Source organism: Cetorhinus maximus, chromosome 1 (assembly GCF_964194155.1).
Source record: "Cetorhinus maximus chromosome 1, sCetMax3.hap1.1, whole genome shotgun sequence".
Classification (NCBI taxonomy): domain Eukaryota; kingdom Metazoa; phylum Chordata; class Chondrichthyes; order Lamniformes; family Cetorhinidae; genus Cetorhinus; species Cetorhinus maximus.
Genome location: NC_135879.1, coordinates 50,741,551 through 50,756,811, shown reverse-complemented (window position 1 = coordinate 50,756,811; position 15,261 = coordinate 50,741,551). Strand labels below are relative to the sequence as shown.

Below are 15,261 nucleotides of genomic sequence, written 5' to 3'. Positions count from 1 at the left end.
TCACCATCCGTCGTACCATATGTCCCCCAGGAATCCTCCATTGACTCCTCCCTCTGAACTTCTTTAACCTCTGCATCCCCCATTCCCATCCACACCTGCACAAGCTCCCATGCCCATTCAGCTTGGATACAAAAAATGTCCTAAGTACAGAAAACAGCTAGTTATCATGAATAGTTGCTTTTCAGACTGGAGGATGGCAAGCAATAGTGTTCCCCAGGGGTCAGAAATAACATTTCAAAATTTGCCAGTGATACCAAACTTGGAGGTGTGGCAGACAGTGAGGAAGATGCCAATCAACTGCAACAGGGCATCTTAGACCAGCAGAATGAGCAGACAAATGTTAAATGGAATGTAATACAGAGAAGTGAGAGGTGATGCATCTTGGCAGAAGGGAAAGGCGAAAAAGACTTAATGTACAGTACTAAAGAGTGTGCAGGGGCAGAGGGACCTGGGGTTCATGTGTGTAGATCTTTGAAGGCAGCAGGACATATTGAGAGAATAATCAGCAAAGAATATGGGATATTGGGCTCCATAAATCTAGGTATTAAGTAAAAAAACAGTGAAGCTATGCTGAACATTTACAAAGCTCTGGTTAGGCCATAACTAGAGTATTGTGTTCAGTTCTAATCACCACCAGGAAGGGCGTGAGGGTTCTTGATATACCAGAACGGTTCCAGGATTGAGGAATTTTAGCTACACGATTAAATTGGTGAAATAGAGCTTGTTCTCCTTGGAGCAAACGAGATTTAGGGGAGTTTTGACAGAGGGGTGCACAAAATTGTGACAGGTTTGGATAAGGTAGACAAAGAAATGGTACTGACATCAGCTAGTTGATGGTACCAAGACTAGAGGACACAGATTTAATATAATATTTTGGCAAGAGATGCAGGAGGGAATGTAAGAAAAAAACTTCTATGCAGCAAATGCCTTCGAGGGTGGTAGAGATCAATGCTTTCAAAAGGATAATGTTCAAGTACTTTAGAGAATTATGCCGGGCTGTAGAAATAGAGCAGGGTGTGGGATTAATTGTATTGCTCCACAGGGAGCTGGCCTGGAGCCAATGGGCTGGATGATTTCCTTCTACACCATAATGACTCTATTGGCTGGATTTTCGACCCTCAATGTGGTCGGGTTCGGAGGTGGGCTAGACCGTTTTTGCAGAAGCAGAATTGGGGCCAGCAGGGCTACCCATCCGTAAATTGTGGTAGCCGATTAGGATTAAGATTCTGGAGATTGTCACGGCAAAGGCCTTCCCTGCCTGCCTGGGTGCAAGAGCAGCCTCGGGCTGCCTTATAGAAGGATTTCCACCCCTCCACCATCCTGTGGTGGATTGATTGCTGATACTTTTTTAATTAAAGATGAAAACATGTTGGAGAGTACCTCCATGTTGAAGCACCCTCTCTGTTACTTACCTTTCATTACAGACTGCTGCTTCTGTCAAGCTGGATTGGCCCTCCAGCTTCAAGAACCCACCCGCCACCTTTAATTGGACAGAGAACCTCTCTCCAGGCCAATTAAGGGATGTCCCTGTGAAATTCCGAATGAGTGTCTGTTCCCAGTGATACCATTCCAGTCCCTTGACTTTATGGCCTCTCTGAAAGAGAATATTCAGTTAATCTTGTAGGCCCTTCATCAAAACGGAGTTGTCATCTGAAATGTTAACAGCCTATCTCTTTCACATGCTGGCTGACTTTCTGTGCATTTGTAGCATTATCTGTTCTGATTTTGACTCCCTACACTTGCTGTGTTTCCTTTTCTCTCTTGAAATGTGACTTATTTCTTTGCTTTTTGCTAGGATTGGGAGTAGGAAACATGTTCTATATATTTTACGAGGATGGAATCAAAGTGATTCAACCAATAGAATGTGAGATTCAGAGACACATGAAACCCTCAGAGAAAATCCTAGGATATCAGGTGAGCACACTGGTGGAATTCCAATCATTCTGATTGATTTATTGATATAGCACAAAAGGTAGTTATCAAACTTAAAGCATGTCACCAGTTCCTGTCACTGATCCTATACATGGTTCCAGATTTACTGGAACTGAGTTTAACTCTATGCAAGTGGGTGGGTATTGAATGAGTTAAAATCTCACCAGGTGTATCTTCAAATTGTAATGACTGTGCTATGACAGAACTGCAATCAATATTTTCAAAATGATCACTTTCTAATGTTAGTCCCATCTTGTTATGAGACTGTCTTTGTTAGCATGGACCAGCAGCTACAAAACATAAATAATAGTTTTAAAGTGATGTTTCCCTCAGCAAAAACTAAGTCACAATGTGAGTTTTAAAATTAAATTTTATTGATTGAACTTACAGGATCATTAAAACTCAGTCTATGACTAGATATGTGTTTTAATTCATTCCTGAGATTTGGCCTTCATTGGTAGTGCCAGCGTTTACTGCCCATCTTTGGTTGCTATGAGAAGATGGTGGGGCTTTCTCCTTGAATGCTACTATTCTTGATGCAACTGAGTGGCGTCTCAAGCCATTTCAGTAGGCAATTAAGAGTCAGTTGGTATGGACCTGGAGTTTCATATAGGTCTGACTGGGCATGAGTGGCAGGTTTACTCAAGGGCACTGGTGATCCAGTCAGATTTTTACAGCAATCCGACAAGTTCTTGGGGCTGGATTCTCCCCTTAGGGTCAGGAACCACGGCCAGAATTTTCTCACTGGCGTGCAGGGAGGCGGGCCCCGCACACTGACACGTAAAATGACGCGCAGTGATGTTGGGCGAGCATCCCGACGTCACCGAGTGCCATCGCGATATTTAGGTGGGTGGGCACACGATGTTCTCCGATGCGTGCCTGCCATTAATTAATCACCCAGTTAAGGCCCTTGAGGCAGCAATTGTCTGCAATTTTTTGGGGCCCGAGTGATCTTCAGGACGTTGCACGGGCGCAACAGGCAGGCGGGTAGGAGACATTTGTATAAACCTCATCCACGGGCAGGATAAGAGAGGTGTGTGGGGTCGCGAGTGGTATCTGTCAGATATTTAAATGTGAAAGTTATTGACACTTGCCTGTGTGAGCAGGAATACTTCAAAACTCTTTACAGCTGCTTGGTCAGGAGTAACAGGTTAGGACTCTACAGTAAGGATCATTTTTGGGGCCTGCAGGTTCCAGGAAGCCTTCCCATAGCCTGGGAATGGGAGTTGTGCTCTCCACTGGAAGCACCTCCTCTGGGGAGGAAGGAAGGGCCAGAAGGGGGAGGAGACCAGGAGTCCACATTCAGCCTCCAGGGGAGCTACCTTTGGGAGGAGAGGCGCAGGCACAAGGGGCGTAGGGCCAACAGGAAGTCCAAGGCAGAAGGGGCCGCAAAAGACGCCATTATCCTGCTGCCAGGGTTTACAGGCGGCGTAGCAGCTACCTCAATATGTCTGAGGTGCACTGCCGAAGGAGGCTCCGTCTCTCAAGGGAGACAGTGACCTACATCTGACAGATGATCGGGCCTGAGATCTGCGCCAACTGTGTCACCCCATGCCAGTGGCGCCGAAGGTCATGGCTGCCCTCAACCTCTATGCCTCTGGAACCTTCCAGGGGTTGGTGGGTGATCTTTGCGGAGTCTCCCAATCAGCTGTCTACACTTGTGTCAAGCAGGTGACAGACCCTCTGTTCAGGCGTGCATTGACCTTCATCCACTAACGCTGGGATCAGGCCAGCCAGACAGAACGAACCAGAGGCTTCGCAGCCGTTGCTGGCTTCCCCCGCGTCCAGGGTGCAATAGACTGCACACATGTGGCCATCAAGGCACCAGCAGGTGAGCCGGGTGCCTTCGTCAACAGGAAGGACTTCCACTCCATGAACGTGCAGCTAGTGTGTGATCACAGGATGCAGATTCTACAAGTTTGTGCAAGGTACCCAGGCAGCTCCCATGATGCCTACACCCTCAGACACTCTCAGGTGCTGAAGCTATTCAGTGCTCCAGCATGGCTGGATGAATGGCTGCTGGGTGACAAGGGCTATACCCTCAGAAAGTGGCTCATGACGCCTCTCCGTCATCCAAGAACAGAGGCTGAGCAGCGGTACAATAGGAGCCACGCCTCCACAAGGGCTGTGGTGGAGAGAGCCATTGGTCTTCTCAAAATGCTCTTCCGATGCCTGGACCGTTCAGCGGGCGCACTCCAGCATTGGGTACTCCCCAGATCATGTGTCGCTGATAGTGGTTGCATGCTGCGCTCTCCACAATCATGCGCTGGAAAGGGGCGACACTGTGGACAAAGAAGATATAGACGCAGTTGCTCCGGCTGCCTCCTCCCAGGAACTTTTGGTCAGGTGGGGAAGCCGCCACCTCCCTTCTCTCGGAAGCAGGACCTCCCGCCGTGCTGCCACCTCCCCCAGGAGAGCAGTTAGGCACTCATCCGAAAACCAAGGGGCACACTGCCCCGCTGCCCTACACTCCATCCTGGCCTGCTCCGCTGGTCTACCCTCCATCCTGGCCTGCTCCGCTGGCCTACCCTCGGACTGGCCTGCTCACCAGAAGCCCCCGGTGAGCCCTTCTACTTGCCATTGTGAGCAGCCTTGCCAAGGCTGCCAGCGCTTCATTGAAACAGGCCGCCGGGTCGCCATTGGACCCGGCAGTCCTTGCACTCCCACTGGTTGCCCGTCCACTCCCGCTATCCTTGGGAGTCATGCATTACGCTGGTAGGCCCGCCCGCGTAAAACGGCAGTGCGGACCCGATCATGGGCAACGATCAGGTCTGCGCCCGCCAGTGCCCGCTCCCGCACAACCCACCCTACATGGGGAAAATTCTCCCCAAGTCAGGTTATTTCCCAACATTGCGTTCCCGCCTTCCGAAAGTCAGGGAACTTTCATGAGATTTTGGATTCCAGGAGTCCAAGTTGGGAATGTCACCTCCTGAAGCAGGCCCAAGGTGAAAACAGAGGCATGTGGGTGGTGAGGCAGGCTGGTTAGAAGGCCTGCCTCAGTTCATTGGCACATCATCCCAATCAAGTATATGGTGTCTATAGTTGTTAAGCACTGCTAGCCATCACTCCTCACCCTTCCCCACCCACTCCTCATGTCCCCTATGCCCCTTTCATGCCCCCTCATATCCCCCATTCCTCCTCCATTCCCCCTCATATCCCCACATGCCCCTTCCACGTCCCCTTATATGCCCTCAATTTCCCCATTCCCTCTCCACCCCCCATACCCCTTCAAAACACCTTCCATTATCCCTTCGAACACCTTCCATTAACCCCATGTATCCTCCATACCCACCCTCCCAGCTTAGGCTACGTATAGAAGGAATGAACCATTGGCAAGTCTGGCAAGTCTTTGTAATGTTCCTGAAACTGACACAATAAGCAAAGAGTCTTTGAAAATCTCCTTTGAAAAAACTGTTTATCTTACAACCTCATAAAAGTTCCAATCTACCACACTTTATTCATAATATTAATGAATAAAGGGGCATTAGGGTACTGGAAGGGGTATTGAAGAGGCAAGGGGGTGGAAGGTGCATTGGAGCAGTGGAGGGGGCATTAAAGTGTCATGGGGGGTTGGACAGGGAATGGGCATGCAGAGGGGATATGAGGGGCATTGGCAAGACCTTTTAAACTTACTTGTCAAAAGGTACCCAACTCTTCAACAGGCTTCCTCCAAGGTTCACGCATTGACACACCTGGTTGGGTTCCCACAAGCTTCCAAATCACTCCAGTTGCAACAAAAATAGCATGGGGGATGAAATTCTAATTTCCCCTTGGCCTAGAATGGTGACCCTAACCTCATAGGCTATGCATGCCTGAGACATTTCCCGACTAGGAGAAGATGGTGTGAATCAGGATGGATGGGGTAAGTTTGAAATTTCAGCTTCGTGGGCCTCATTTTACCCATTCCCAACTCAATCCTGCGCAGGAGTGGGAGGGGAACATCTAGCCCATGGTTTTGGTTACTGACACCAGTTTTGTAACTTCCAGATATTCTTAAATCTGAATTCCAATTTTCAAACTGCCGTGGTAGCATTTGAAATCAAGTTTCCTGATTAGTCCAGGCTTCTGAATTATTAGTTCAGTCACATCCCATTGCTGTATCATACCCACTCAGAATATTATTATCTTGTACATCTTACAATCTAGAGACAATTCTTGTTTCAAACAGTTGCTTGATGATTATTTTGACTTTCATACAATGGGTTGTCTATTGTATTTTTGTTATCACAAATGTGTGGTTTGAATACAAGTTTTTTCCAGATTGTACAGGACAACGTATGGTTTGGCTTTTTATAATCTAATCATCCTACATGCTTACAATCACCTGCTATGCTGATTTGCCCCTCTATTTCAAACAATGCAACACTGATGATTTGATACTGAAATTGGAAAGGATTATCTCTAACTGCCAATAATATATTATGATGTTAAATATTTTTAGCTGTAAGCATGCAGTTTAAAATTAATTAGAAGTATAGACAGGGGCTACACAGTTGATCCAAAAACTTAACAGAACGGCACATCAGGAAAGATTGCTTACCCTGGATCTTTTCTTTCTTGAAAATGTGAGACACACATTAAGTAGATTAATCTAAAAATAACATCAGTCTGAGAGGTGATAAGACAGAGGTCTTGACAATTATGAAATATTTGAACAATTTGGATTCAAATAAGTTTTACTGCCACATGCATAATTTAAGCGCAAGAGGTCACATTTACAAATTAAGGACTACTAAAGAAAATGAGAAAAGCAGGAGTTTTTTTTCAGATTCAAAATGATGCAATGGCAATCTAACCTCTCTGTCCACCCACAACACTCTCAGATATGTAATAAAAACAGAAAATGCTGGTAAAACTCAGTAGGTCTGGCAGCATATGTGGAGAGAGAAACAGAGTTAATGTTTCGAGTCCATATGACTCTTTAACTCAGCATTTTCTGTTTTATTTCAGATTTCCAGCATCCGCAGTATTTTGCTTTTAATCTCAGATAGGCCACTGATACTGGAACATTTGAAACATTACTTCCTTCTCCTGCATTTCTTATTCCCTTGATGTAATATGATTTCCATTGTTTTTTTTAAATTCATTCATGGCTTTGCTGGCTGGGCCAGCATTTATTGCCCATCCCTAGTTGCCCTTGAGAAGGTGGTGCCTTCTTGAACCGCTGCAGTCCATGTGGTGTGGGTACACCCACAGTGCTGTTAGGAAGGGAGTTCCAGGATTTTGACCCAGCAACACTGAAAGAACGGTGATATATTTCCAAGTCAGAATGGTGAGTGACTTGAAGGGGAACTTATAGGTGGTGGTTTTTCCCATCTACCTGCTGCCCTTGTCCCTCTAGATGGTAGTGGTCGTGGGTTTGGAAGGAGCTGTCGAAGGAGCCTTGGTGAATTCCTGCAGTGCATCTTGTAGATGGTACACACTGCTGCTACTGTGCGTCGGTGGTGGAGGGAGTGAATGTTTGTGGATGTGGTGCCAGTCAAGTGGGTTGCTTTGTCCTGGATGTTGTCAAGTTTCTTGAGTGTTGTGGGAGCTACACTCATCCAGCCAAGTGGGGAGTACTCCATCACACTCCTGACTTGTGCCTTGTAGATGATGGACACGCTTTGGGGAGTCAGGAGGTGGGTTACTCGTCACACGATACTTAACCTCTGACCTGCTCTTGTAGCCACAGTATTTATATGGCTAGAACAGTTCAGTTTCTGGTCAATGGTAAGCCCCAGGATGTTGATAGTGGGGGATTCAGTGATAGTAATGCCATTGAACATCAAGGGGCAATGGTTGGATTCTCTCTTGTTGGAGATGGTCATTACCTGACACTTGTGTGGCGCGAATGTTACTTGCCAGTTGTCAGCCCAAACCTGGATATTGTCCAGGTCTTGCTGATTTGGACATGGACTGCGTCAGTATCTGAGGATTTGTGAATGGTGCCGAACATTGTGCAATCATCAGCGAACATCTCTACTTCTGGCCTTATGATGGAAGGAAGGTCATTGATGAAGCAACAGAAAATGGTTGGGCCAAGGACACTATCCTGAGGAATTTCTGCAGTGATGTCCTGGAGCTGAGATAACTAACCTCCAACAACAACAACCATCTTCCTTTGTGCTAGGTATGACTCCAACCAGCGGAGAGTTTTCCCTCTGATTCCCATTGACTCCAGTTTTGCTAGGGCTCCTTGATGCCACACTCGGTCAAATGTTGCCTTGATGTCAAGGGCAGTCATTCTCACCTCACCTCGGGAGTTCAGCTCTTTTGTCCATGTTTGAACCAAGGCTTTAATGAGGTCAGGAGCTGAGCGGCCTTGGCAGAACCCAAACTGGGCATCAGTGAGCAGGTTATTGCTAAGCAAGTGCCACTTGATAGCACTGTTGATGACCCCTTCCATTACTTTACTGATAGTTGAGAGTAGACTGATGGGGCGGCAATTGGCTGAGTTGGATTTGCCCTGCTTTTTGTGTACAGGACATACCTGGGGAATTTTCCACATAGCCAGGTAGATGCCAGTGTTGTAGATGTACTGGAACAGCTTGGCTAGGGGCACGGCACGTTCTGGAGCACAAGTCTTCAGTACTATTGCCGGAATATTGTCAGGGCCCATAGCCTTTGCAGTATCCAGTGCCTTCAGCCATTTCTTGATATCACGTGGAGTGAATTGAATTGGCTGAAGACTGGCACCTGTGATGCTGGGGACCTCCGGAGGAGGCCGAGATAGATCATCCACTCGATACTTCTGGCTGAAGATTGTAGCAAATGCTTCAGCCTTATCTTTTGCACTGATGTGCTGGGCTCCTCCATCATTGAGGATGGGGATATATTTTATAAGATTTATTTCTTTTTGGATATTAATGCTACTATGAGTCTCACATTTTTGAACTTTACATGTGATCACAACTTCACTCAGATTTATAGCACAATTTATACCTTACTATCTTATAAATGTTCCACTGTCTAAAATAAAATCACTTGAAAAGATTGAGGACACCTTTCCAAACTGCAGAATAAGAAATGGATTTGACAATATCGCCCCCATATTATTAAGATGGCAGCTGTGCAATTTTCCCCTGGTAGATAACTCATGAAACTCAGATACACACAGAATCTTTCCGGGTAATGCCATTACTTTGCGTTTAAGTATAAATTTAATTTCAATATAGTGTCAGATTGTAACATGGTGCATTATGTGATCTTTGTACATAACGCATTTGATGTTTTGGGATTAATACTTGCATTTGTTCATTGTAACATGTTTTCTTTTTAGTGACTTCACATTTGGCATGACAGTTACCCAGGGTAAATTTTTTAGCTCGGCAGACGGGCATACGCCTGACCTGACCGAGCATAAAATGACGCGCGATGATGTCGGGCGTGCATCCTGACATCATCATGCACTCGCGTGATATTTTGGTCGGTGGGCGCGCGCCAGACTTGTCAGTGTGTCCGCCAACAATTAAAACGCCTATTAAGGCCATTAAAAAATTGATTGAAATAAATTTTTCGCTGTCTGTCCAACCTTACGGTTGGCAGGCAGGCAAAAAGGCCAAGCGGCCTTTGCACTTTTTTGGAAACCTCATCCATGGGTGGGATAAGGTTTCCAAAAGCAAATAAAAATCAAATAAAATCTTTATTTTTTCATTAATAACATGTCCCTGCTCATGTGACAGTCACATGAGGGGACACGTTTCATAACATTTATAACATCTTTAGTTTTTTTTTTAAATCAGTTCACCTCCCTGAAGCAGCTCTCTGCCTCAGGAAGATTATGTAGCGCGCACTCACATGCATGCGTGAAGTTCATGCTCACCCGGCTCGCTCTCTTCCCCCCATCTGCACAGGCAACACTCAGCACTGCTGCTCGTGTTTCACGCTGGGCGGGCCTTAATTGGCCCACCAGCGTGAAATTGCCTTCCGGCCCGATCACGGGCGACGATCCCCACCTGCTCCCGCTGAGCCCGCACGCCAAAGGCAAAATTCTGCCCCTAGTGTTTGTTGGATTTTTTAGTTCAACATTCTATTAGGAATAAAATTGGATGGCTGATACAAAGACGTTTAGTATATAAAATTACTGACTTTAAATAAAGAACATAATTAGCAAGATAATAACAGAAGCAGGCCATTCAAACTATTAAACCTTTACTGTCATTCAATTAGCTTATTTTTGATCCTGTTCTAACTCCCTTTATTGATCATGGTTCCATATCTATGGATCTCAAAGACAAAATTATTAATTGATCTAGGATCTATAGCACGTCATGCCTGGTTTAACTAGCACTACCTTCAAAAATTTTGGCAGAATATGGATATTAATCTGTGATGCCGACACAACTAAAGCAGCTTCTAGTAGGAGGGACTTTCACACTTCTGCCACCTTTTGAATGAAGTGCTTCCAAACTTCTCTCCTGAATGGCATGGGTCAGATATTAAGGTTATGTTCCCTTGGCCCACAATCTCCACCAGTAGCAACAGATTCTCTCTCTATCTATCCTATCAATTCCTTTTGAAATACTAAAAAACCCAAATAAAATTACGTCTTAACCTTTTATATTTCCAGAGATGGCAAGCCTAGTTTATGTAATCTCTATTCATAATTAACTTTTGGAACCCTGGTAACATTGAGGTACATATGCGCTGGACTTCTTTCAAGGTCCACATATCCTTTCTAAAGTGCAGTGCCCAGAACTGTGCACGGCTCTGCAGGTCTAACCAGGGTTTTAAACACCTGTAACAAAACTCTTTGGCCACCTGGCCAAATTGGTAGCCATAAGGGCTTTTGCCCCTTTAAAGGGCGGGCACCTGTCCCCAGGAGATGGTTGTCAATCAGAAGGCTGGCAGCTGAGCAGTCTCAGCAGCACCACTGGCAATGTGGTCACTGCTGGGACTATGCCTGGAAGGAAAGGATCACATGGGAGCAGGCCTCCCTCCCAACAAGATAAGTGTGGTCATTTATAAGTCAGGCATGTCCAGTGAGGTGTGGATAGGGGTTGGGGTGGCGTTAGTGAGGGCAGGAGGGGTTGCTGCGAGTATGGCCATTGCCCCTGGGGGGACTATAGTACTCAAATAAGAGGTCTGCTCCTCGAGCCCAAAAGGAAGCTGCAAGGGTTGACCAGGCAGTCTCCTATCCTATCCCATGGAAACCACTGCCATGTGACTGCTCCTCACATGGTAGAGGCTTCTCACCCCATTTGAGTCCTGAAGGCCATGGAGAAAATCCTGCCCCATGTCCTTTCCTTTAATTATTAGGATGGTAATTGCGTAACTTTCAATGTGCACAAGTATAGACATCGGGGGATGAGGGTAGGTTGGAAATTTCCAGTAGTTCTCCCAATTTCTCACTGTCATGTTCACAGAAACCCATGTTAGGGGCATTGGAATGTAAGAAATAGGAGCAAGAGTAGGCCACATGTCACTTATTTGGGGTTTCTACTAGAAGCTGCCCCCCGCCCCCATGGAAATTCCAGGCATAAAATATGACAGATTGGACCCAGTTATGATGCCACAAACAATCGAGTGGCCAATTAAAAGTTCCTATGCAAGCTGGTTCAGGAAGAGTGACTGCTTGGGTGAGGACTGACAGTAACCATGGAATTATACCCTGGCATGAGCCACTACCCCCTTGGAAAAGAGTGGTCTTGAGAAAATGTAGGATAAAGGGTTAATACCAGAAGCGCACACAATGCTGATCTAATAATGATGTCAGATCACATGACTGAGAAGTAAGAGTGACCTGGAAGGAGATGCTCCAACCTCATCAAAGGTCCTAATGTGTAAATACTTGCTGTAAATAAAGAGTAATGGTTTTAAGAAGCTACAAATTTGAGCAGCATACTTTGGAAGAATAGACAAGCATCCAAAACCTTGTCTAGGCTCTGACCAGACGAAATATGGTGGCAGCGGATAGCGAGTAAAAGATGCAGAGAGCCTTAAAAGGAAGCTATAGAGCTCGCAAAAAATAATCCTTGAAGGAAGGACAAAGCAGAACAAATTCAAGACTTACCAAGATATCGGAATGTCACAGGTACAGCAGATACAAGCTGAGACTCAGACCCGGAGTCCAGACAGCTGTAAGCGTGGACCCGAAGCAACAAGCAGCACCAGAAAAGCAGCAACAATGCCAGGGCCCAGTGGAATGCACACTGCCACTCCCAGAACCATTTCGGAGTGCTGAAGGCTTGCCACAGGCCCAGAACTGGGACAACTGGAGAAAAAGGTTCACAAGATACAGAACTGCTTAAGGCTTACACAAAAATGATCAAAAAGACCAGGTCAGTGCTAGTGTAATGCAAGGTATGTAGGCCGTACATCCCAAGGACTGGCGGACTGTATCAAACAACATGTCCTAGCCGCTGTTCGCAACAGGCAAGGTACAGACTGTACCCAACCAGCCCGTGCCTGCAAAAATCAAAACACAGTGTCTAACATTAGATGCACAATTGCATGACATTTGCTAAATAATCCTCAGTGTGCTAGGAACCACACTGTCAACCAATTTAAGATTGCTAGCCGGGCTCGCATTGTGGTGCATTTGCGTGTACTGAAGCTACTTATATTAATACACAAGGCCCTGTTCTTTGCAGACAGAAATAACGCATTGGGCAGAATTTTCTGCCTTCCGGGCGGGTGGGCCCGACCCAATCTCCGGCGGGTGGGGAGCTGATCCCTGCCGGAGAAGCGGGCCCCGCCGACATTTTAAGTGGGCGGGCCAATTAAGGCTTGCCCAGCGTGACGCCCGGCAGGAAGCGCTGTGCACTTCCTGTGTGGGCGGGGGGATTTCCTAAATGCGAGTGCACTCTTTCGCGCATGCGCACGAAAGAGTGCACATCTCCCTGAGGCTAAGTGCTGCCTCAGGGAGATCACTGACAGTTGTGAAAACATTAAAAATAGAAAAAAAATCCTTAACATGCCCCCCTCATGTGACATGTTCATAAATTTCACTAAAACTTTATTAAACTTTTTAAATCCCTACATGAAACCTCATCCCGCCGGTGGATGAGATTTCATGATTTTTCTATTCCCCACCGGGGCTCCTGGCCTGCCCACCAACCTTAAGGTTGGACGGGTAGGTCCTTTAATTGTTTTAATGATCCTGTCAATGGCCTCAATTGACCATTGACAGGTCAGAGGGCCCGCAGCTGATTTCGCTGTGCCCCCACCTTCCTGAATATTTAAATTGGGCCAGGATGACGTTGGGGGTTCCCCCCGACGTCATCCCGCGTCATTTTGCACGTCAGCGAACGGGCCCCACCCCCTGATCGCCGATGGCAAAATTCAGCCCATTGTGTTTGTTTCAGCTAAACAAAATAAGTGACAGTTATTTGCTGACTCATTCCTCAGGGCAATGCCTTGACCTATCAGGGTCAAGCTGCCTGGTTTAAAATTCAAACAATGCTTGGCCGTTAACTGTCACCATCAGTGGTGCATTCGCCATGGCAATGTCTCTACCAATCAGAGTCCACTTGCCAACTAATCAGCACTCTCGTCTTACATACTATAAATTGTTGCTTTCCCCTTATTTTGGCGTTCTTGCAAAGCATCTTGGTGAGCGCAGGATGAAAAGCTTCAACATTGCAAGAATCTTAACCAAGGGTCTCACTATCCTCTAAGGTCCTCACCTTACTTGGTATCAACGACATGAAACAAATTATGGATATAACTTCCACTTTACCACTGTTAACCCACTAAGCAATAGTGTATACTTGCAACACCAGTTGCTTAGTAAGACTCACATGCAGGAGCTCGTCCCCGGGTGGTCGGCCCGCTGATTGAATTCCTCCATGTGACTTCCAGTGACTGATCAAAACACACTTCCTGGTTGCAGCCCCAGTGTCCTTGGGAGCTGTGGCTTTATACCTGTTTCAGGCAGATAAGGTAATGTCTTAAATCGAGTCATCTGATTGGATTATCAATCCCACCCTGTCCATGCAAAGACAACCTGTACATCGTCATTTCCTGCTCTTAGCAGGGGGTGTCTCCAGCTACCTGCCAGCAATGGATGTGATTTCTGTATCTTGGTAAGGCAAGAAGAAAGCCATTCACACATACCCAAGAGACCACTGTCTAGGTCATTTTCTGTAATCATGGTGTCTGGTGGTTAACCACAGCCTCAGTGAGAGTGTCTGTGTCTGTGTGCGTGTATACCCTTGTCCAGTCTTTTGTTTAAAGTTCCATATTGGCCTCAGAGTTGATGTCATCAGTCAAAAATCTTCTCCCTTCATCCGATATCCTCCACAGTCCATGTTCCTACCACCCGGTCCTGAGCTCAGGATGTTGGTCCTCCCCACAACCGGTTACATTTTAATACAAGTAAAAAGATAATACATATTCAAAAGAAATAAAGGGAGGCGTTACAGCATTACAGAAATACTAAAAATATCAAAATGCCTTACAGCATCCACCCTTAAGTGTATAATTTTTTCTATGAACATTTCTACACTTGCAAATCTAATCCATTCACCTCATTCCGTCAGTAACATTTTCGCCCGCTGTTCTGCTCTCTTACGTTTGCATCGATGACATAGATCATACAACAAATATACATTAATAAATTACTTTACAACAACCAGTACATGGGCTTTAATTCATATCCAAGGATGTCTAAGGCTAAGTTTCGAGGCTAAGACCAAGGTCCCTCCAGTGGCTATCATCACCAGTGCCTGCTATTTCTACCTTAATTTCCCTTTCTTTTGCTGAATTTTGTTGGAATGTTTGTTGGAAATTTTAATCCTCTGTAACAGTTTTATAAGATGTTGGGGCAATGGGGTTCCCAAAACAGGCAACGTACTCATGTAGCTGTCCATTTAAGTCATCCCTTACAGTAATAGTCTCCTGTCCATGATACCCGTGCACCCAGTCTAACAGATCGAGCTGAGATAAAACAAAATGTCCTGTCCAGAATAGGACAGGTCAAATCCTCGAACTGGTATTCCCAGTGTGTGGTTGTGACCAATATTCCTCCTTTCCTTTGGATGTCACATGTGTAGGGAACACTGCTCCCTGGGTCACCGTGACCATGCAGTTGGGCCCTTCCTGATCCCAAGTGAACCTGCAAGTTGGTGGTGTAGTTACATCGTACAGGCAAACAAAAGTATCCCCTCTGCGAGCGTGCCCAGACAAGTCCGGGGCTACGCAAGTAATCCCGTCCATTTGTGCCATGCACCTAGGGTGTTGGTCATAATGTGACACATGGCCCCGACTTGCTACCCCAATGTTTTCAATTCTAAAAAGAAGATTAGGTTTCTCCACTTTCTTTAAGACAGGATAATACGGAACCAACCCCAGCATGACGATGCTACTGTTCCCCAGATGGCACTCATGTTTCACCGGGGAGACCTG

General features: G+C 46.1%; 1 protein-coding gene across 2 annotated transcripts in view; it reads left to right on the top strand.

The window, feature by feature from the left end:
• fstl5 (follistatin-like 5) overlaps positions 1–15,261 on the top strand; it is a 985,045-nt gene that overhangs the window by 833,402 nt on the left and 136,382 nt on the right. For both annotated transcript variants that reach the window (XM_078540706.1, XM_078540715.1), the window contains one exon: positions 1,796–1,914. In XM_078540706.1, the coding sequence (XP_078396832.1) occupies positions 1,796–1,914 (119 nt within the window). The remainder of the gene's footprint in view (positions 1–1,795; positions 1,915–15,261) is intronic.